This window comes from Meles meles, chromosome 1 (assembly GCF_922984935.1).
Source record: "Meles meles chromosome 1, mMelMel3.1 paternal haplotype, whole genome shotgun sequence".
NCBI lineage: Eukaryota > Metazoa > Chordata > Mammalia > Carnivora > Mustelidae > Meles > Meles meles.
The window spans coordinates 189,597,305-189,619,499 of record NC_060066.1 but is presented as its reverse complement, the minus strand read 5'-3'; the positions used below and the strand labels follow the sequence as shown (position 1 = coordinate 189,619,499).

The 22,195-nt window shown below is 41.9% G+C and overlaps 1 protein-coding gene across 1 annotated transcript in view; it reads right to left on the bottom strand.

Annotated features, from left to right (window-relative positions):
• CLSPN (claspin) overlaps positions 1-20,098 on the bottom strand; it is a 33,173-nt gene extending 13,075 nt beyond the window's left edge. Inside the window, exons 1-13 of the mRNA XM_046014339.1 lie at positions 19,967-20,098; positions 16,533-16,641; positions 15,567-16,015; positions 14,800-14,967; positions 13,371-13,448; positions 12,975-13,047; positions 11,963-12,071; positions 11,216-11,790; positions 6,336-6,527; positions 2,458-2,699; positions 1,309-1,487; positions 901-965; positions 91-290 (exon numbers count right to left, since the gene is read on the bottom strand). Coding sequence (XP_045870295.1) covers positions 91-290; positions 901-965; positions 1,309-1,487; positions 2,458-2,699; positions 6,336-6,527; positions 11,216-11,790; positions 11,963-12,071; positions 12,975-13,047; positions 13,371-13,448; positions 14,800-14,967; positions 15,567-16,015; positions 16,533-16,641; positions 19,967-19,990 — 2,463 coding nt within the window. The 5' untranslated portion in view covers positions 19,991-20,098. The remainder of the gene's footprint in view (positions 1-90; positions 291-900; positions 966-1,308; positions 1,488-2,457; positions 2,700-6,335; positions 6,528-11,215; positions 11,791-11,962; positions 12,072-12,974; positions 13,048-13,370; positions 13,449-14,799; positions 14,968-15,566; positions 16,016-16,532; positions 16,642-19,966) is intronic.
• Positions 20,099-22,195: the final 2,097 nt, after the last annotated feature.

Sequence of the window (22,195 nt, the reverse complement as noted above, 5' to 3'; positions counted from 1 at the left end):
ATAATGTGGTGGGAGTTGCTTGGCTTGGACACAATTTAGCAGTGTGGGAAGTAAAAGGGGGAGGAGATTAGAAAACCATTACCACCTTACCTTAGAAGCTGAGCTGACCAAACTGGCCCGAAATAGCCCAGGGGAAGGAGATCTGAATCCTCCTGGTGTAGCGAAAAAACTTGTCCCACGGCCTGTCTGTCTGTTGCAAGGCTGATAGGATGGAATCGTGGAGCCAATCAGCTCAAAACTACTATTGTGGCTGCTCTCCTTTGTTAGCAATGAACATGAATCATCTTCATCTAAAGAAAGAGAAATAACTTTTAAGTGCATGGGTCCAGAAATAAGGTGGATCTGTTTAGGGAAAAGAATTGAGAATGAAACTGTCAGGTAACATTCATAGGCAAACCTCTCAAGTTATAAGTTCTAAAACATGAAGGTGAAGGTGAATTATGGTACTAAAATAGCATTATATAGTCGGGGTTTATCACTGAGCTAAGTGACACCTGAAAGTTCCCATCTTTCTCTCACCCTGCCTAACACCTATCATCACTCTCCCGGTTATCCAATCACGTATTCATCTTCTTTTCATCTACATAGGACAGAAATGTTTCACGGTTCACTTAATCAACACACACTACTAAGGACTTATTTTATGTCCATAGTCAACTGTAAGGAAACTGAACGTAAGCTTTCAAAAACAGAACCAAGAAAAATCTTCTAATTCACAAAGTCCTTTTAGAAAAATTTTCTAACTCATAAATTCCTTTCATTGCCACAGGGAAGACTGAGAAAAATCTACTAGAGTTTAAAAAAAAAAAAAAAAAAAAGGAATCTTATGGAATTGTAGTCCTTAAGTACCAAAGCTAGAGGAGCTAAGAAAAGTCAAGTTCTGTGTAAGTCATTACTTACCCAGTTTGCTAGACCTTTTGCCTGAGATTTCATCTGTTTCTGATTTTTCTTCACTAGGAAAATAACTATAAAATAAGAAAGTAAATTGTTTGTTTCTGCTTTTTTTTTTTTTTTTTTAAGATCTATTTGTTTTAGAAAGAAAGGGAAAAAAAAAAAAGAGAGTTTGAGTGCACACGAATAAGGGGAGAGGCAGAGGGAGAGGAAGAGAGACAGAATCCCAAGAAGACTCCCCACTGAGCCTGGAGTCAGATGCAAGTCTCCATCCTATGACCCATGAGTTCACGACCTCAGCAGAAATCAAGAGTCGGACGCTTAACCGACTGAGCCACCCAGGCGCCCCATGTTTTTGCTTCTTATGAGAGGGCAAACCCAAGGGAATCTTATCTTTCCCTAGAAAGAATTACTTACCCCATCTTGGAAGAGTTGTCCTTAAATAGAAGTAAGGTAGAATCAGATGACAGAGGCTTGGGGACAGACAGAAGTCCAACTGATTTCCCAGTGTCACTACTGCCATCACTGTTGTCTTTATCTATTTCTTTCTCGTCTTTGGTTTCTATTTCTTCACTACCAAGAAGGAATTCTGCCGTCTTCACCAATCACGCCACCCAAAAACAAAGAGTCAAAAAATTCAAAAGCAAATATGCTGTTAGCCTAATATATGGCTGCTTGGTTACAGGTCACATCTTAGATCTGAAAAGGTAAATCTGAAGGAAGCTTGGTCTAACCATGAGCAGTAACATAACTTTCTGACACCTCTGGAGCTCTTTTATATTTATTTTACCTTTTACCTTCCCCAAATTGCTAAAAGATTGTGAAAGACTGGATTATCATTTTATTGAGGCAATAAGAGGTTAAATAATTAGCCTGAGATTGAAGGACAACTAGTGGCCTCAGACCAAAAACAGACTGTGACATGCTGCCCAGTTGGCCTTTGCTTTCTTTCTTTTTTCTTTACCCAAGGATAAATATGAACCAACTCTCACAATGACTGCAGAGTTCCAGCAAGGGAGCTTTTCTTTTTTCTTATGTATGTATGTATTTATTTATTTATTTCCTTTGGTGGCTTTTTTCTTTTTCTCAGTACCCAAAACCCTGTCATCATCTATCTTACGTAGCCAGAAACAAGGGCAAGAGGCCTTTCTACAAATACCCTCCTCAGCGAAAAAAACTCAGGAAGGTCTCAGCCTGCCTGAGAACTTATTCCAGACCACCACCTGACCAAGGTTAAGACCGCTGTTCATCCTAAATAGAGAAAACTATGTAAACAACAAGATAAAAGCAACTATGAATACAAAGCTGTTTCCATTTTAGCCTTACGTTTCAACAAGCAGACTAACACGGCGAAGCCAAGGCTAGGGCCCTGAGCACGGCAGGTAGTCAAAGGTGCTGAGAGAACTGAATGCACTAGGACTTTAGTACCTCTGAGCTAGTTACATCACCTCTGCCCCTAAAATCTCTTATACAATTGAACATGCTTACTCTGCTCTTATTCAAATCTGATTTTCTCTTTCTCTTATCCATTCTGACCAAGTAACAAATTTAAATAATTTTCAGAACCTCCTGATTGCCTTCTTCCTCCACTTCTTGCTCTAAATCTTCCTCTTCTTGCTCTAAATCTCCCTCTTCCTCCTCTTCTCCATCTTCCTCTGACTCGTCCGTCATTTCTTCCTCCTCTTCCTCTTCTTCAAATCCATCTTCATTATCTAACTTAAATAATGCTTGGCGCTTTTGGCGCTCCTCAAGCCTACGGAGTTTCATCGCCTCCTGTAGTTTGGCCTTCAGCACCTGAAGCTTTTCACCTGAACAGAAATATAGAGAAACGTTTCAGAAAGAATGACCGACTACCCACCATAATCACGGAAGCGTGTGTTTCAGGCAACTCCAGAAGAGTTCTAGTCACATCCCCAAAAGAAAATCAGAGACTTTAGTATTCTCAGCTTTTGTTACCTTAACAAATAAGGAGGATAAAGAACTAAAATGTAAAAGAGAACGTTCACAGTGATGTTCTACACCCTGGAATAATATACCACACAGAGATTATAAAGTTATTAAAGAGCAAAAACACAGTGGAAGAGCAGGACTCTGGCTCTGGCTCAGAAGCCATGAAGGGCAACACTGATAATATTAAGGAAAAAAAGAAACTACTCAAGAGTAAAATGGACAAAGGATATATTCAAAGAAAAAAATGAACATATGTGGCTAATAAACAAAAGTAATGCTTAACCTCATTTCTTTTTTTTTAAGATTTTATTTTTAAGTAATCTCTACACCCAACGTGGGACTTGAACTCACAACCCAAGAACAAGAGTCATACACTCCACCACCTGAGGCAGTGAGGCACCCCTCACCTCATTTCTAATTAAAGAGATACAAATCAAAATAATTTGTCAAGGGATGCCTGGGTGGCTCAGTTGGTTAAGCGGCTGCCTTCGGCTCAGGTCATGATCCTAGCGTCCTGGGATCGAGTCCCATATCGGGCTCCTTGCTCGGCAGGGAGCCTGCTTCTCCCTCTGCCTCTGCCTACTTGTGATCTTTCTCTCTGTCTCTCTCTCTGACAAATAAATAAATAAAATCTTTTAAAAATAATAATAATTTGTCATGTTTGGCAAAAATTAGAAGGTTTGATAATATCTCTTATTAACAAGAGGATACAGGAACTCTTACACACTGTGATTCCGTGTGTAAATTGGTACAACTACTTTTTTAAAAGATTTTATTTATTTATTTGACACACAGAGAGAGGGGGAAGCAGGCTTCCCACTGAGCAGAGAGCCCGACTCGGACTTGATCCTAGGACCCTGAGATTATGACCCAAGCCGAAGGCAGAGGTCTAACCCAATGAGCCACCCAGGCGCCCTAAAGATTTTATTTATTTATTTGAGCCAGAGAGAGAGAGAGAGAGCACTACCAGGGGGAGTAGCAGAGGGGAGGTAGAAACAGACTCCTGGCTAAGCAGAGAGTGAGACATGGGACTCGATCCCAGGACCCTGAGTTCATGACCTGAGGCAAAGGCAGACGCTTAACCGACTAAGCCACACAGGTACCCTTGGTACAACTATTTTGAAGGACAATGGGATGATACATATCAAAATTTGACTCAGTAATTCCACAGAGTAAGGAATTCTGCATCCAGATATACCAATATACACCTGATACTGGGGTGCAACACTGTATAAAATGCCAAGAACTAGAATAAACAAGATATTCATTAACAGGAGTATGGTTAAACAAATCATGTTATAGATGCACAATGGAATATTATGCAGCTGTTAAAAAAACACTTTAAAAGTGGGTTAAAGCCTCTGCCTTCATCAGCTCAGGTTATGATCCCAGGGTCCTGGGATAGAGCCCTGCATCGGGCTCCCTGTTCATGGGAAGCGTGCTTCTCTCTCTCCCACTCTAGTTTTAACATTGTTAAAACAAAAAAGCAGATAAGAAATCAGAATGCAAGGGTACCAGGGTGGCTCAGTCGTTAAGGGTCTGCCTTCAGCTCTGGTCATGATCCCAGTGTCCTGGAATCAAGCCCTATTCAGCTGGAACTTCCCCCCTTCTCTGCCTGCCTTCCTGCCTACTTGTGATCTTGGTCTGTCAAATAAATAAATAAATAAATCTTAAAAAAAAAAAAAACCAACAACTTCAAAAGCAATAAAATGTGTATCTGAGCTCTGAAGTTACGAGGTCTGGATTAGGCTGCTGGTTCTACTACTCACGGGCTGTGTAAACTTGAGCAAGTGGTTTAAAAGCTTTGTATATCAGTTTCTTCATGTAAAATAAAGATATTGATGTTATTTACAGTAAAGTACCTAGAGAAGTGCCTGGCTGAGAGTAAGTATCCAATGTCCATCTGTCTCTTTCTCTCTCACACACACACACAATGGTATACATATACATTATGAATTTTCTTCCTAGAACACACAAAAAACTGTGAACAGCTACCTTTAGGAAGAATAACTTTATATTTCATACATTTTCCTCAGTGTCTTAATTTTTTTCTATGTGTCATATTAATTGTATTTTCAAAGTAGAAGTGGGGACTACAGACATTGTAAAACAAAAAAGCAGATAAGAAATCAGAATGCAGGGGCACCGGCATGGTTCAGTCAGTAGTTAAGGGTCTGCCTTCGGCTCTGGTCATGATTCTAGTGTCCTGGGATCAAGCCCTGCATCGGGCTCCCTATTCACGGGAAGCCTGCTTCTCCCTTTCTCACTCCCCTGCTTGTGTTCCTGCTCTCCCTGTTTCTCTCGCTATATCAAATCAATTTTAAAAATCTTAACTTAAAAAAAAAATTGAAATCCAAATGCATCGTCTGATCATCCTATTGTTTGTTTCTAAAAACATATACATACATACATGGAAAGAGAGATTAAAAGGTACACAATAGGGATGCTTGGGTGGCTCAGACGGTTAAGGGATGGACTCTTGATTTCAGCTTAGTTCATGAACTCAGGGTTGTGAGATCAAGCCTGGGCTCAGGAGGATGTCTGCTTGAGAGTCTCTCTCTCTTTCTCTGTCCCTCCCCCAACTCATGCCCATGCTCTCTCTACAATAAACAAATAAAAAAAAAAAAAGATACACAATATAGTTATAAATGTCTCTAATAGAGGATCGTAGAAGCTTTGTCTTTATTCTTTGTGTTTTCTACATGAATATTTATAGTTTTTAAAATTAATATATTAGTTTTTAAAGTTTTTTTTTTTTTAAAGATTTTATTCATTTATTTGACAGAGAGAGAGAGAGATCACAAGTAGGCAGAGAGGCAGGCAGAGAGAGAGGAGGAAGCAGGCTCCCTGCGGAGCAGAGAGCCCGATGCGGGGCTCGATCCCAGGACCCTGAGATCATGACCTGAGCCGAAGGCAGCGGCTTAATCCACTGAGCCACCCAGGCGCCCCTAGTTTTTAAAGTTTTTTACTTCAGTAATCCCTATACACCATGGGGGACTCAAACTCACAACCTCAAGATCAAGAGTTGCATGTTTGGGGCGCCTGGGGTGGCTCAGTGGGTTAAAGCCTCTGCCTCCAGCTCAGGTCATGATCCCAGGGTCCTGGGATCGAGCCCCGCATCAGGCTCTCTTTTTGGCTGGGAGCCTGCTTCCTCCTCTCTCTCTCTCTGCCTACTTGTAATCTCTATCTGTCAAATAAATAAATCTTAAAAAAAAAAAAAAAGAGTTGCATGTTCTTCTGACTGAGCCAGCCAGGCATTTCTATTTATTGTTTTTTATAAGACGAAGACAATTGGAAATAAAGTCATCCTACCCACCCCACACATCTAAGCAATGCTACATGTGAATCATGCCACAGGTACTGCTATCCAATCTCCAAAGTGTCCAAGGAAAGAGATTCTAGAACTTTTCATGACAGGGTCTTCAGTCGCCATAAATACCTGCCCGAGTACAAAGCGTAAGGAATCAAACGAACAAAAACATGAACTCAGATACCTGGCTTTGTGTGGCTTGCTCCATCCAGCTTCTCAGCGGCCAAAGTCACAGGTACCACATCTGCCTTCAGCTCTTCCTTTCCATCAGTATCCATGCCTTTCACTATGATGTTCACATTCACCTTCTGACCAGCCCTGGGCTTGACCACTGGGTTAGCATGCTTCCAGAAACGCTGTTTCAAGGCTTCCAGTTCTAGATCCAAACACCAACAAGTATATCAGTTTGCCATGCTTAAACTCTTTCCTTTAAGATTCCAGTTATGTGTAAGCTCAAAAAGTTGCCCGGGGGGGGGGGGGGGGAATACCCAAAGACACCAAAAACTCCTTTGCTACTAACACCTATGTCAAATTCATATCCATATAACTTAACCCCAAACTCATAAAGTGTTGCAATTTTCTTCCCCAGTATATTTCAAAAATCATTTTACGGTAGAAATTTATAACTGAAGTTTCTAGATGTAAACAATTCTTTCTTTTCCTCATTTTTAAAATTTAAATTCAGCTAATTAACATATATTAGTAGTTCAGATAAATGTAGGCAATTCTTAAAAAAAAAAGTATTGAACTGGTAGAACATGCACCATAATTATCAGTCATTCAGTGGCTTAATTTTTCATAGATTCCAGCCTCTTTTTAAAAATTTACCTATTCTGAACATTTCACTATTAATTAGCAATCTCATTAAATACGGGCAACATCAATTAAAAAAGGGGGAGAAATGATAATCCATCCAGTTAGTGATGTAACTCAGCAGCAGGACTGGAAAAGTCTGTTGGTGAAACTGTTGTACTAGTAAGATCAATATCATCAGGAAGGAAGTCCTATTTACACGTGGCCTCTATACCACACACCCAACTAGTATACAAAGGGGAATATATATGCTGGGAGCAGTTAGTTCAGCGGTCCAACAACAATAGGGTCTCTCCCCATTCCCCACTGCTATAATAGCTCAGAATTTCTTTTTCCTTTCTCCCTCAGCTAGCTGTGACCTGGCATCATCACCTTCTGCCTTTGTTTAAGATCTCACACCACAGTGGGCTGTTTTAAGAGAGCTGACAGTTATAAAAAGATTCCTTTGGGGTTAAGGTATGTTAGATATTTTCACATGCCTTCTCTTCCATCTAAAATGTCCAGAACACTCCAAGTTTGATTCTTTTTCTAAAATGCACTCGAGGGCACCTGGGTGGCTCAGTTGTTAAGTCTCGGCTTTCGGCTCAGGTCATGATCCAAGGGTCCTGGGATCGAGCCCCACATTAAGCTCCCTGCTCAGCGGGAAGCCTGCTTCTCCCTCTCCCACTCCCCCTGCTTGTGTCCCTCGCTCACTGTGTCTCTGTCAAATAAATAAATAGAATCTTTTAAAAAATTAAAAAATGAATGATAAACAAAAGTCTAGGAAGAGAAGATGTAAGTTTGCACCTGCTTTTCTAGCAGTTCAGTAAGGCTGGAAGCAATGGGGAAATGCAAGTGGAAAGGTAACAGAAGTAAGCAGGTTGTTATTGGCACCAACAGAACAGAACAAATGGATGTGGAGGAAGATATGTTTGGGACCCAAAATCATAGTGAGGCAGAGGAGTTGCCTCCATTCTTCTAAAGAAAGTCAGTCTCCTTAAAGCTCTTCAACTCCAACGTACCTGGCACCTACTTTCCTTGCCTTTTACTATATGACTCAACCATCTCCCCCCTCACCCTAGAAACCCTGCTCAGGCTCCTCTCCCTCAATCAGTCTCTGTCCAGCTCCATTCATGTCCTCCGTGAAAAGTCTCTGCTCCAGCTCAGGTCTCCACCAGCAGCAGCTTGAATCTAAAACTGTTCTCATTCTCATTTTTTAGTCCAGAAAGTAGAGGAATTAAGGGCAGAGATTATTCCCTACACTATTACAGGAAGCAGGAATCCTACATTTCTGGCATCCCTAAGTTGAGGTCTATCTGGCTTTTCTCATGGAAAACTTACTTTATGTGAGGTTAAGGAAACTAAGCTGTTCCTACTGCTTTTACTCTTAACCCTTTCCCCATCCACCCAGCTAGCCACCAGATTGAACTTCCCGAAATGACTATCTGATTGGGTCATTTCCATTGCCAAAAATCTGTCAGTGGTTCTCTTCTAACAAAAGGAAAAAGGCTCAGCTCTTCCCAGGGCCTAAAAACCCTGCATGACCTGGCCTCTCATTACCCATCCAAAATGCCTTTGCAATCTTCACTCTGCTCACCAGAATACCCTGCGCTCTCTCTTGTCGCTGTTGGGTCATTTGCAGGTCTGTTCCCTCCACCAAGAATGCCCTCCCTCACCTCTCCGCTTTGGAACCTCCAACTTGGCTTTCAGGACTTAGCTCTGGTACTGGTTCCTTTCAGAAGCCTCCCTGACTCCCAACGAGGTACTCAAGGAAGCTACCCTTCCTGTAGTCTCACAGTATACCCAGCCCTTACCATCTAGTTGTGTAACGGTCTGTGTGCCTGCCTGTCCCTCCTACTAGACTTAAACTTCCTTGAGAGCAGGGACTATGTCTTGTATACACAGCAGCCGACACCATGCTAGATAAAAGTTTCTTGCACGGATAAATAAAAGTTGATCCTAAGTTCATACATATGGAACTGGCTGGCATGGAAACCCAACTTTCATGTCAAATACTATTTCTGAAGGAAAACATATTTTGAGTTAAAAATAAATGCCTACAACGTGCCAAGCACTGTGCTAGTTCCCTATATAAGCCAAGTGTAATATTGGAAAAAATGACCCAACCTCTCTAAGTCTCTGTCTCTTCACTGCAAAATAATACCTGGGGCTGTGAGAATTAAGAACAATAATAGAGAATCCATCAATGTCTAATATAGTAGGTACTCAAAAAAAAAAAAAAAAAGATTTCTTCCTTTTCCTGTCTCAGTCCAGAGCCATTTAGATTCCCTCAGTGTCTAGTATTGTAACTATTTAAGAAATGTTTCTTCCCCCTCTCTTACTCTGGCGCTGTTCAGATTATTTCTGGTCCCACATCATGAAACTTTCCCTCCATGTTCTGGACAACAACTTATTTCCCTGCTTCTTAGCTAATGGAGCTATGCTGGTCCTGTTACACAATCCTTTTCACTTCACCTCCTGCTCTGGTCAAACGGACTTATCCATCCTACCCATATGCTCTATGCAGAGCTCACTCTGTCCCTTCCAAGAAGGTCCTTCCCTCCACTTCCAAAAAACCCACCCATTTAGTCAACAAAGACTCACGGGGTATAATTTACACACTAGATACCATGGATGACAGAGCACCTGCCAGCCAGAAGCTGTTATGGTTATGATGTAAGTAATTTCACTAATAATAGAAATAGGAGCCACTATTTGAGTGTTTCCTTATGCCATCTATTTCTGTGCCTTATTTCAACACATCTTCACTATAGCCCTGGGAACTGGATATCCTTTTTTTTTTTTTCCTTAAAAAAGATGGCTCAGAGAGGTCATATAATAGCACACTCAAGGTTAAACAGTGAGTAGCAGAGTCAAGATTCAAACCTTGGTCTTGCTACAGAGACTAAATTCCTGATCATCATGCCATACTGCCTCAGTACAGAGGAGGGAACACCCAATTCTACCTACTATTCAGGATATGGTAATATTACCTAATATGGTAATATCTGAACTCTGAATTCTGTCTTGAAGGACCATTCATCGTTCACTCATCCAATATAAATGCCTATAATATGTCATCCCCTGTGGAAGCACTGGTGATAGAGTAAGGAACAAGCCAGAAGGTCCCTATTCAAAGTATAAATGGAAAGGCAGTGAACAAGTAATTACATCCACCTACTCTTCAAGCCTTCTTTTAACCACCTTTTGGAAGAAACCAATCCTTCCTCTAAAGTGTCAGAGCACTTTATTCTAAGTGTTTCCTTCAGCAAAGACTACTTTTCCCTTTCCCTCATATAATTTTTTCCAATCATCAGTGACACACGTTCATTCTAGATGTCACTTTCCACCTTCTCTCTTGCATTACTGTTATTTGCATACTTATCTCCCCTACAAGAGTATAAGTAGCTTAAATGTACGATAAATGTTAGATTGCTCTTGGTGTGCCCTACAGAACCCTGCATGTCGTGGATAATTTAATATTTGTTAAATGAGCGGAGAAAGAAAAGAAACTCAGTTTGCAGACAATTTACTGAACCAAATGTTTCCCTTAATGATGAAAAAAATGAATAATGCTGGGGTGCCTGTGTGGCTCAGTTGGTTGGTAAAGTGTCTGCCTTCTGCTCAGGTCAAGATCCCAGAGTCCTGGGAACAAGCCCCACATTGGGCTCTCTGCTCAGCGGGAAGCCTGCTTCTCCCTCTCCTACTCTCCCCATTTGTATTCCCTCTCTTGCTATGTGTGTGTGTCTCTCTCTGTCAAATAAATAAAAAAGATCTTTTAAAAAATGAACAATGCTTTTTTGGATGTCATACCGTAATACAACAGTGACGTACCTCTTTTGTATACTAACCTATCAACAGGCTTCCATTTTTTTTTTTTTTTTAAGATTTATTTATTTATTTGACAGAGAGATAGTAAGAGCAGGAACACAAGCAGGTGAAGTGGGAGAGGGAGAAGCAGGCTTCCCACCAAGCGGGAAGCCCAATGTGAGGCTTGTTCCCAGGACTCTGGGATCTTGACCTGAGAGGAAGGCAGACGCTAAACGACTAAGCCACCCAGGCAACCCAAAAGGCTTCCATTTTAAACAAGGCTGAGAACACTCTGATGCCCTGCCAAATTTATCTTTTTTTTACCCATATCTGGTACATCTATAGAAGACAATCACGTGTGGTTATGGGTTCCTCCTGTGTTCCCTATCCTCCACAGTAGCAAATAATAGAAAGTTGCCAAAATAAATTACTCTAGAGGCTCCCCCCAATTCAAAGGATTACCTCTGTTGGTCTCAAGTTCTTCAAGTATCACAAAGGAATCTTCATCAGCACCCAGTCGAGGTTTAACGGAAATATCTACCCCCAGTTGCTTAAGTCTATCCAGAGTGAACCTCCTCACTTTTTCAGGTGGCACAATTATTGATTTAGTTTGCTGCCTAGGATCCTCCACCTTCTCATCTGCCTCTCCTGTTTTCTTGAGGCATTCCTCTTCCACCAGAGCATGAGGTTCAGGTGCCACAAGCCCTCTGGCTTGACACTCCTCGTCCTCATTCCCGAGGAAGCTGGATTCCTGTTGTGCCACAGAGCTGTCCTCAGGTGAAGGTCTATTGTCACTCTGCTTCTGTTTCTCCTGAATTTCTTGCTCTTCACTTCCCATCAAATCCTTACTGAAAGACTCGTCTGATCCAGTAGTGATCTGGGGTTCCTTTGAAGCTGCAGGGAGGGCATGAATTTTCATTTCATATCCTACACCTGTTGTCTGCTCAGGATCTTTGCTATGGTGGTCATTACTCTTCTCACTTGTATTTGCAGTGTCTGTGGTTTCTTTGGGATGGCTTGACTGATACTTAGATGACCTAGAGAAGGGAAAATGAGCTGAAGTTGAAAATTATCCTATGTGTGAAACTTTCATAATAATATCAATTAAATTGGTTTTAGGAGTGAGAAATCTGAACTTTTTATACCAGATGTTTGTTATAAAACTGAATATTTACAAAAATTATAATCACAAGGAAAGAGAGTTCTTACTTCAGTAGTGCCATGGCATTTCCCTGGCAAGTGGGTCGGGGTTTACGTTTGAAGAAATCATGAATGGTTTTATTCTCAGGCATATGATATGGAAGATTAAGTGCAGACTCTATAAAATGGAACAAAATAAGCAAATATATATACTGTATATTTGGAATGTCACTTCATATTCAGTTAACTAAACAGTACAGCAAAAGTCATCACGAGAAACAGAAAACAATCCTGGATTTAATAAAGACGGGATCAAACTACAAAAGAACTTCCTGAAGACCAGCGACTTTTAAACTTGGCTGTGAAATCAAACTGATCCAGGAAATTGTTTGTTTGTTTTTAAATGTTTATTTATTTATTTGACACAGAGAGAGAGGGAGAGAGCAAGCACAAGCAGGGGGAGCAGCAGGCAGGGGAGAAGTAGGCTTCCCACTGAGCAGAGAGCCCAAAGTGGGGCTTGATCCCAGGACCCTGGAATCATGACCTGAGCCCAAGGCAGACACTCAACGACTGAGCCACCCAGACTCCCCTAAAAATAAAGTCTTAAAAATCTCGGGGGGCGCCTGGGTGGCTCAGTGGGTTAAGCCTCTGCCTTCAGCTCAGGTCATGATCCTAGGGTCCTGGGATTGAGCCCCGCATCTGGCTCTCTGCTCAGTGGGGAGCCTGCTTCCTCATCTCTCTCTGCCTGCCTCTCTGCTTACTTGTGATCTCTGTCAAATAAATAAATCTTTAAAAAAAGAAAAAAAATCTCGGGCACTCACGTGGCTCAGTTGATTAAATGTCTACCTTCAGCTCAGGCTATGATCTCAAGGTCTCGGATCGAGCCCCACATCAGGCTTCCTATCCAGTGGAGAGCCCACTTCTCCCTCTGCCCCTCCCCCCAACTCATACGTGTGTGCACACTTTCTCTCAAATAAATAAGTAAAATCTTAAAAAAAAAAAAAAAATCCCTAACAGCCAAGTTGAACTTACAAAGAAATACTGTGATTTGCCTCAAAGTTACTGCACTGGTTTACATTACCTCGAATAAGGCGTTGAGTTTCACTATGCAGTTTTTTTAATGCTTCCTTACTTAATCTGGCTGCCTTCCTTTCCTTAGAGAAAACAAAAAGTAAGACTACATTAATGCTATTACCCAGAAAGATATTCATGCTTTAAGAGTTTGCCCTCTCCAAGAAAAGCGGATGGAGAGAGAAAAGTAAGCACTAAGTTCAGTACAATATAAACTCAAGATTGCTTATTTTGCCTATCACAGAATTAATTCAACACAATCCATATTTGTGTCCCTACTATATACAAAGCAGTATCTTGGGTACCAGGAAAATATGACAAACATGATAAAATATTTATCCCTCAGAAATTCACAGTCTCCTGGGGAAAGAAATCAACATGACAATTATACAGAGCTCTATCTCACCTTCCTTATGGTGCCTTTTGACAACTCAGTTTCTTCTCCAAATGGATAGACTCTACTCTCCAAAGACAGTTCCTTTTTCTAAAAGAAAATATTACAAGTTGAAAAATATGGAGAAAAATTAAAATGAAGGGGTGCCTGGGTGGTTTAGTCGGTTAAGTGACCAACTCATGATTTCAGCTCCAGTCATGATCTCATGGGTCACGGGATCCAGCTCTACATGGCACTCTGCGCTGAGCAGGTAGTCTGTTTGGGATTCTCTCTCTCTGCACACCACCCACTACAGTTCGCTTGCGCTCTCTCTCTCTCTCTCTCTAAAGGAAATAGATAAAACTTTTAAAAAAATTATTTGAAAAAATTAAACTGAAATAAAAGGATATTGGCTACTCAAAAGATTGTGGTTTTTTTTTTTTTTAAGATTTTATTTATTTATTTGACAGAGAGAGAGATCACAAGTAGGCAGAGAGGCAGGCAGAGAGAAAGGCAGAGAGAGAGGAGGAAGCAGGCTCCCTGCAGAGCAGAGAGCCCGATGCAGGGCTCGATCCCAGGACCCTGAGATCATGACCCGAGCCGAAGGCAGTGGCTTAATCCACTGAGCCACCCAGGCGCCCCTCAAAAGATTGGATTTGTATGCCAACATCACATGATGCTACATTAATAATGAGTCAATAATTATCAAATAAAAGTTTTAAACATACAGTATCCCTATAAAGCCTAGAAAAAAATTTACTGTCTTGAATGGAGTTTGGGCTGTTGTTTCTTACATTTCTTTATTATATCTTTCCCTAAGGAGGGACACTGACTCCCAGGGAGCTAAAGATAATCTTAGCAAGAACAACTGTGCTTCCAAACACTCAGGACAATAATATTTGACTGTTGCTTCTCTTTGATACCTTTCCAAAAACACGAGGTTCATTTCATAGAAGCCACAGGATTATAAAATTTATATCTCTTAAAATTTATATCTCTACAATATAAAGTATCTCATTTTCCCCTTAACATTCCTATGAGGGCAGTCAAAATACTAGCTTCCTGGGGTGCCTGGGTGGCTCAATTGGTTACGCATCTGACTTTGGCTCAGGTCATGATCTCAGGGTCCTAGGATCAAGTCCCACATTGGGCTCTCTGTTCAGCAGAGAGTCTGCTTCTCCCACTACCCCTTCCTTGCTCATGCTCTCTCTCTCTCAGTCGCTGTTTCTCTTTCTCTCTCAAATAAATAAATAAAATCTTAAGAAAAAAAAATACTAGCTTCCACACAAGTTAGCATGTCTATCACCTGTATTGTCTGATTCCAAAACTAACAGCCAAAAAACATAAATCAATTGCCACATGTTTTTCTTCAGTTAAAAAAAAAAAGTTCCGACAGTAAATCAGAAGATAAACAAAGTTTAGAAGCAGTGGGTTAGCTCTTCTGCAATCATCTTTTACTTGCCTTGTATTTTTTTACTTTGTTTTTCACAGCTGCTCTTATTGATTCTAATGACTCTTCGTCTTCCAATGCAGAGTCATTTTCCTCTTCCTCCTCCTCCAGCCCAGTTTCAAAAAGGTCTTTATCCATAAGAAGACAGCCACTGTCATTAAATGGCTGTTTCACATCTTCCTGGATGATACATAAAGAAAAAGCAAAATCCAATCACCTGAACTCCAATATTTCACAACATCATAAGGTAATTTGGATCAAGCCATAAAAAGCCCATATTCCATCAGTAGACAAATATATGGCATTCTAGAACATTCTCTCTGGTTCCTACCCACAGTTTTCCTTTGAAGTTCATGCTGAGATTTTAGTGCCCTAAACTAACTGAGTAAACAGTATATATATTTTTTGAAGAGTCAATTAAATACTTATTAAGCAACTACTTTATAAAACTTGATGGTTTCTCTAGTTAGCAAATAAGACTTGACTTATGGATGCCTAAAAAACTCTCCTCTGAAAGTTAATTTTCATCAGAACAGAGGCAGCAATTAATCCATGTGCTCACAAAGAAAATCAGTAATCTATTTATTTGGAAGTGTCCGTTTATCCAAAATGGAGAATGAGACCAACAAGTTTTAAATTACTTTTCTCATTACTCACAATGCAAAACAATCAACTCGAAGCTATATTCTGAGTGCAGAAACCTCAAGAACTGAAAGCAACTCTTTCTAAGATGTTAAATTCATCTCTTAGAAAGAACAAATGTATGCTTTTAAATATACCTCATTTTTTGTTTCCTTCTTTTTTAGCCGCCTGATTTTTTCCATCTTTTTTTCCTCTTTCTCAAGTCTTCTCCTTGATTTTACTTTTGCTTTTCCTTCAGTTCCTTCTTTATCATGTTTGAGTTTTTTGGAAATCTTTCTGTCAACTGGGGAGTCCACAGAGTTTTCAGATTGGAGACTCTGCTCTAAGCAAGGCATCACCTGGGTTTCAAAGTTTTCCTGATACAAAGACTCCTCGATGTCACTTTCAGCACTGTCTGCCAGAGTTTTATAAACCCTTCTGACTTTTCCACTTTTTCCGGCATATAAATTCTCTTTATTTTCCTCCTCGACATTGTCATAGGGAGTTTTCTCTGGAGAGGCATTTGTGTTCTCTCTCTCAGAATCACTGTCTTGTAGCACCTTCCTGCTTTTCAATTTCTTACTCACGAATATCTCTTCATCTGAATCTGGAGGAAACATAATTTTTTTTAGAGGTCTACTGTCATTTGGCCCACCTCCTAGTCCCACTGCTTCTTAAAAACATCCAATTATCCATGTGCTATGTCACCTTGTGAAATTATGTAACTACCACTAAGAACTGACTGTAGCAAAGTAAATCTAAAAATAGGTTTTGAAAAACATTTTCCCTGGAAAAATGTCTCTAAGAAAAATAATTATATATATTTACAAAGTGCAAAGTTGTTCTAATTCTTCTGGCAGGTGTTAAAAATCCTTTTATTAAAGGATGAATGCATTCAACAAGGCAATGTGGTAGCTTCTAAACAATTTATACATTCAATAACATTACAGAAATGCTTAATGTCAAAAGGGTACAAGCACTACTGTTTTGTTTTTATAATAAATAAGATAATAAGGTTAGGCATTAATAATTTAACAAACCAAAAGAATAATGAAATTAATCCAACCCACTTACAATCCAGGCCCCCACACTCTATTCCTAAAAACAAAATCAGTATTACAAACCTCTGTCACTAGAGGGTACAATTGTTTCGCAGCTGCCTTGTCCACTGTCTGTAGGACTATTGGCTTCTGCCTGTGAAATGAGCTTTGAATCACTGATTTCTAGGTGAACCTAGAAAATGAGAACATACTTTGCATTAGCCAGTTAGGGACAAAAATCTCTAAGTACATAATGATACATAAATCATCATAGGATTGTAAGGCTGAAGTAAGGAAAGCACCAATACAATGGCTGAACGAAGGATGACATTAAGAATTACTGGACAAGGGGTACCTGGCTGGCTTGGTTCAGTGCAGCATGTAACTTTTTTTTTTTTTTTTAAGATTTTTATTTATTTATTTGACAGACAGAGATCACAAGTAGGCAGAGAGGCAGGCAGAGAGAGAGAGAGAGAGAGAGAGAGGAGGAAGCAGGCTCCCTGCAGAGCAGAGAGCCCAATGTGGGGCTCGATCCCAGGACCCTGGGATCATGACCTGAGTCAAAGGCAGAAGCTTTAACCCACTGAGCCACCCAGGCGCCCCTGAGCATATAACTCTTGATCCTGGGTTGTGGGTTCAAGCCCCACGATGCGTGTAGAGATTACTTAAAAATAAAATCTTAGGGGCGCCTGTGTGGCTCAGTGGTTTAAGCCTCTGCCTTCGGCTCAGGTCATGATCTCAGGGTCCTGGGATCTAAGCCCCGCATCGGGCTCTCTGCTCGTGGCGGGGAGCCTGCTTCCCCCTCTCTCTCTGCCTGCCTCTCTGCCTACTTGTGACCTCTCTCTCTGTCAAATAAATAAATAAAATATTTAAAAAAATAAATAAAATAAAATCTTAAAAAAAAATCACTGGACAAAAAAACAAAAATTCATTGTTCACCTTTGAAGAATGCTATAGAACCAATGGTTTTATTTTGAGTAATGGTGCGTAAATAAAAAGAATCAAGCATTTACACATTTTCTGTCTGAACTGCTGCTCAGTGTATTCAACCAACATGTTAAATAACACCACAGAGATGCAATCCAGATGTGAAAAACTCTATAGAAAAAACTATGTACTTCCTTAACAGTAAACAGCAAGAAAAAAAGAGAAGGGAGAGGGACCTATATAGAGTTATGATATATATGCGCGCGCGCACACACACACACACGCATATCAACAATTGTAATATGCAGACTTTGGATCCTGATTCCAATAAAGTGGAAGTATACATATGAGTCAATGAAATACGAACACTAGATATTTAGTATTAAGCAACAATTTTAAATTTTTTAGGTGTGGTAATAATATTTGTGGTTATCTGTTTTGGAAAGCTCTTATCTTAGAGATGCATTATGAAATACTTGTAAATGAAATGATGTCTGGGATTTGCTTCCAAACAATCCAGTGAGGGGGGAAATGGGTGGGACTATAAGTGAAATAAGATTGACATGATTTGATAACTGTTGAAGTTAGGTGATAGGTTCCTTATACCAGCCTTTCTATGTTTGTATATGTTTGTAATTTTCCAAATAAAACCATTTTCAAAGTCACAAGTAAGGGGCGCCTGGGTGGGTCAGTGGGTTAAGCCTCTGCCTTTGGCTCAGGTCATGATTTCGGTCATGATTTCCTGGGATTGAGCCCCACATCAGGCTCTCTGCTCAACAGGGAGCCTGCTTCCCCCTCTTTCTCTGCCTACCTCTCTGCCTACTTGAGTTCTCTGTCAAATAAATAAATAAAATATTAAAATAAAGAGAGAAAAAAAGAAATGTTTCAAAAAAGTCACAAGTGAAAAATATAAGTAGGACTGCTGTGTTAGGTGACTTGACCAGTTAGTGACCAGGCTGATCCTAGAGGCCAGATCTCCTACATCCTTGGTGTTCTTAGGGCCCTGAAGCGACGTAATAGGAGGGTAAATATTAACATCTGTAAAGTAGTAGGGCACTACCCACCTTATTGGTTTCTCAAACAATTATGAAATTGACTTAAATGTTTGGTACAATTATTTAAATAATAACCAAAGGTAACAGGTACTGAGAAATCACTGAGGATCATCATGCATGTGATGTTTCTCTCAACAATCCAAAGCAGTTAAGATTTTTTGTGGATACTGAAACTGAGTTTAGGTAACCACATAACTCAGTATATGGTGTTGCTCTGAATCACTTTATTCTAGGCAATCTGTACGGGTATCAGCAACAGTCAGGGCCAGGAACAGGGTGAAGACAGAGTCAGGTCTCAAAAACCTCAGTAATCAAGATAGTATCTTAGTGCAGTATTTAAAAAAGACCAAATTGATAAACTATGGTTCATGAGGTCAGCCAACTACTTCTGTAAATGAAGTTTTATTGGAAACAAGGCCAGGATCAGGGGAAGGTGAGGTGAAGTAGTGCAACTGCAGGGTTTTGCTTTATTTTTAAAAAATATTGCATTAAAGGGAGCCTGGGTGGCTCAGTGGGTTAAGCCCATGCCTTCAGCTCAGGTCATGATCTCAGGGTCCTGGGATCGAGTCACACATGGGGCTCTCTGCTCAGCGGAGAGCCTGCTTCCCTTCCTCTCTCTCTGCCTGCCTCTCTTGTGATTTCTCTCTGTCAAATAAATAAATAAAATCTTTAAAAAATATATTGCATTCAAATACTATCTCAATTACTGAGTTTTGGGGAGCATGTGTTGCTGTGTATTTTATTTATAAGGAATTTTTAAAAAGATTTTATTTATTTGAGAGAGACGGCAAGAGAGAGTGAGAACACCTGTGAGCTGGAGGGGCAGAGGGTGAGGGAGAAGCAGACTCCCTGCTGAGCAGGGAACCCAAACTGGGGCTTGATCTCAGGATCTCTGAAATTCTGCTCCCAAGGCTAGTGTCTCACCCCAGTCCCGCCCCAGGAAAGAACACGGGTCTGAAAACAGATGCTTCCATGCCCAATCCCGCCAGCGATCAACCAGCCACCAGCCGGGAAGCCCGGAGACTGCTGCTTCTCTCGGGGTCCCGTACGATGACCTCAAAGCCCCCCTTGCAGACTCAATTCCGAGTTCCCAGAGACTCCCGCCGTCCACTTCCGGGGAACCCCGCCCCGCAATCCAACGGGCCAGGTCAGCCTCGGCCTGCCTCTGTTTTGGGGAGCTGAACAAGGAAGAGCCCCAGCGGCAGGAAACGCGCCAAAGGGGAGGCCAGACGGGCGGGGCCAGCTGAGGAACCGCTGGCGGCCGCCTGAGCGCGCCGAAGGGGCCACAAGCGACGCCGCCGAGCTCACCGAGGGGCGGGAAGCCCGGCGCGGGACTGGACCGCAGGGTCGCTCGCCCACGGGGCTGCGGAGGTATCCCGCCAGGCCCGACAGCGCGCCGCGCCTCCACAGAGCACGCCGGGAGCTGTAGTCCTTCCAGCGTCCACGACCCACTCCGCCCGGCTCGACCCCTACCCGACACCGCTCCTCGGTGCCAGGCCTCTGGGGCCGCGGACGGGGGTCTGTGCATGAACTCACCTCAGAAACTACTTCGCCGGTCATGACTCCGGCTTCCCCGGCGCTTTGCTGTAGCAGAGCAGGTCTCCAGTTTCTTAGCCGGGGTGCAGCTGCTCCCGCCGTCTCCAGTCAGGCTACACTGTTCGAGCTTTCGCGCCCAGCCGGAGTGGAGGCCCCGCCCCAGCGATTCGCACCAATCCCGAGGAGTCTTTCTACATGAGGCCACGCCCTCCACACTGTCCTACCAATCACAAAGCGCCTTCGGCCAGTCCCGCCCGTATAATCTCGGTTGGGTTGGCGGGTCCCGGCTCCTTCAGTCAATTGAACCTAAGGAAGGCTGAGGGTATCGCGTCTGCTGGACGGAGGGGCCCTCTGGCCTCATAAGGCAGTACCAGGCCAGTGGTGGCCTTTGACCTTTGACCCTTGCCGCAGCGCATTTTGAGGAGTAAGCCTTCCAAGCGGGAAGTGATCTGGGAGAAGATCCCAGGGCAACCGAAGGTACCTGTGGGGATTTTCTCCAAGACCTCCCTCCATCCCTAGAGCAGCTAGATCCTACCTGCTCCTTCTTGTACATTGCATTCATGCTACCCAACATCGACAAAGAAAACTTTTGCGGGCCGCTCAGATACCAAAGAATATCCTTGGATGGATTTTATAATTTTATTTAAAGTTAATTTGAGAGCGCCTGGGTGGCTCAGTGGGTTAAGCATCTGCCCTGGCTCAGGTCATGATCCCAGGGTCCTCTGGGGCCCTGCATGGGGCTCCCTGCTTGGCAGGGAGTCGACTTCTCCCTCTTTCCCTCCCCCTTGCTTGTGCTCTCTCTCTTTCAAATAAATAAATCTTAAAAAAAATAAATAAAGTTAACTTGAGGATGCGGAAAACACCTACTTATCCAATCCTAGACTCTAGACAAAGCAAGAACAAAGAATAAAAGTTCTGGAGTCAGACTAATCCCAGGCATTCTAATCCCTTGTCATTATGCTGGTCACGATCTTTTCCCCCGAGGGTCATTCTCTGTCATTCCTTATCCTGCTCTGTCCAGGCAAGGTTGACTTCTCCCCACTGCATTACCCAAGCTCCCTTGACCTCAGGCTTCTGGTTGAGTCAAACTCCTGGAAGATACTTTACAATGTTACTGTTGAGGAGATCAGAGAGCACCAAGAAAGAAAGGCCAGTGTAGTGACCGTCCTCTCATGATCCTATCCACTGGTAGGTAACCAGCTCATTCCAGCTTTCCCAGGACTTTCCCAGTTTTAGCACTGAAAATCTCACCTCCTGAGATTCTCAGTCCCAGGGAAACCAAGATAGTTAGTTACTATATCCACTGGCCTCCTCTTCCAAGTTTCTAGCTTTAACTGGGTTCAGGTAAAAATTCTCTTTCCTCGTCTTTACTTCTTTACCTCCTCACCACTTTTCAACCCACTTTTGCCCCCTCCCCAATATCCCGTTATCCATCCTCTTCTCTCCCATCCATATAGCCACATTTCTTTTTTTTTTTTTTAAAGATTTTATTTCTTTATTTGACAGACAAAGACCACAAGTAGGCAGAGAGGCAGGCAGAGAGAGAGGAGGAAGCAGGCTCCCCGCCCAGGAACCTGGGATCATGACCTGAGCTGAAGGCAGAGGCTTTAACCCACTGAGCCACCCAGGCGCCCCTAGCCACATTTCTATCCACTTCACTATTTCTACTTGATGATTTCCAAATATACAGCTATAGTACTCCTCCTTCATATTTGGAGGGCCAACATTTATCAGGGGCTTACCCTGTGACAAAAACACTTGCAAGAATTTTGCAAACATCTTTTTTAGCCTTCAGAGTAAATTTGTAAGGTAAGTGATATATTATCTCCATTTTAACAGGAGACTAAACCTTTAAATTCTAGTAACTGGTGGAGCCAATATTCATACCCTGCCCAGTCTGACTCCAGAGCTCATACACCTCAGAGAGACCTTGCCTGAGCCCCTTCTCCATTCTCCCTCCATCCCCTGTTCTATTTTCCCCAACAACACATCTGCTTGAAATTTTACTTAAAAAAAAAAAAAAAGAAATTTTACTTTTATCTATTTGTATATTGCTGCTCCAAGAGGACAAGCACTTTGTTTCCTTTAACACCATATACTCACTAACTAGTTCCCCAACTTGAACAGCCATTGGAATGTCCTGAAGAGCTGGTAAAAAGGTTGTTGAACCCCACTCCTGGAGTTTCTGAGACAGTATGTCTGATGTGAGCCCCCAAAATTTTCTTTTTT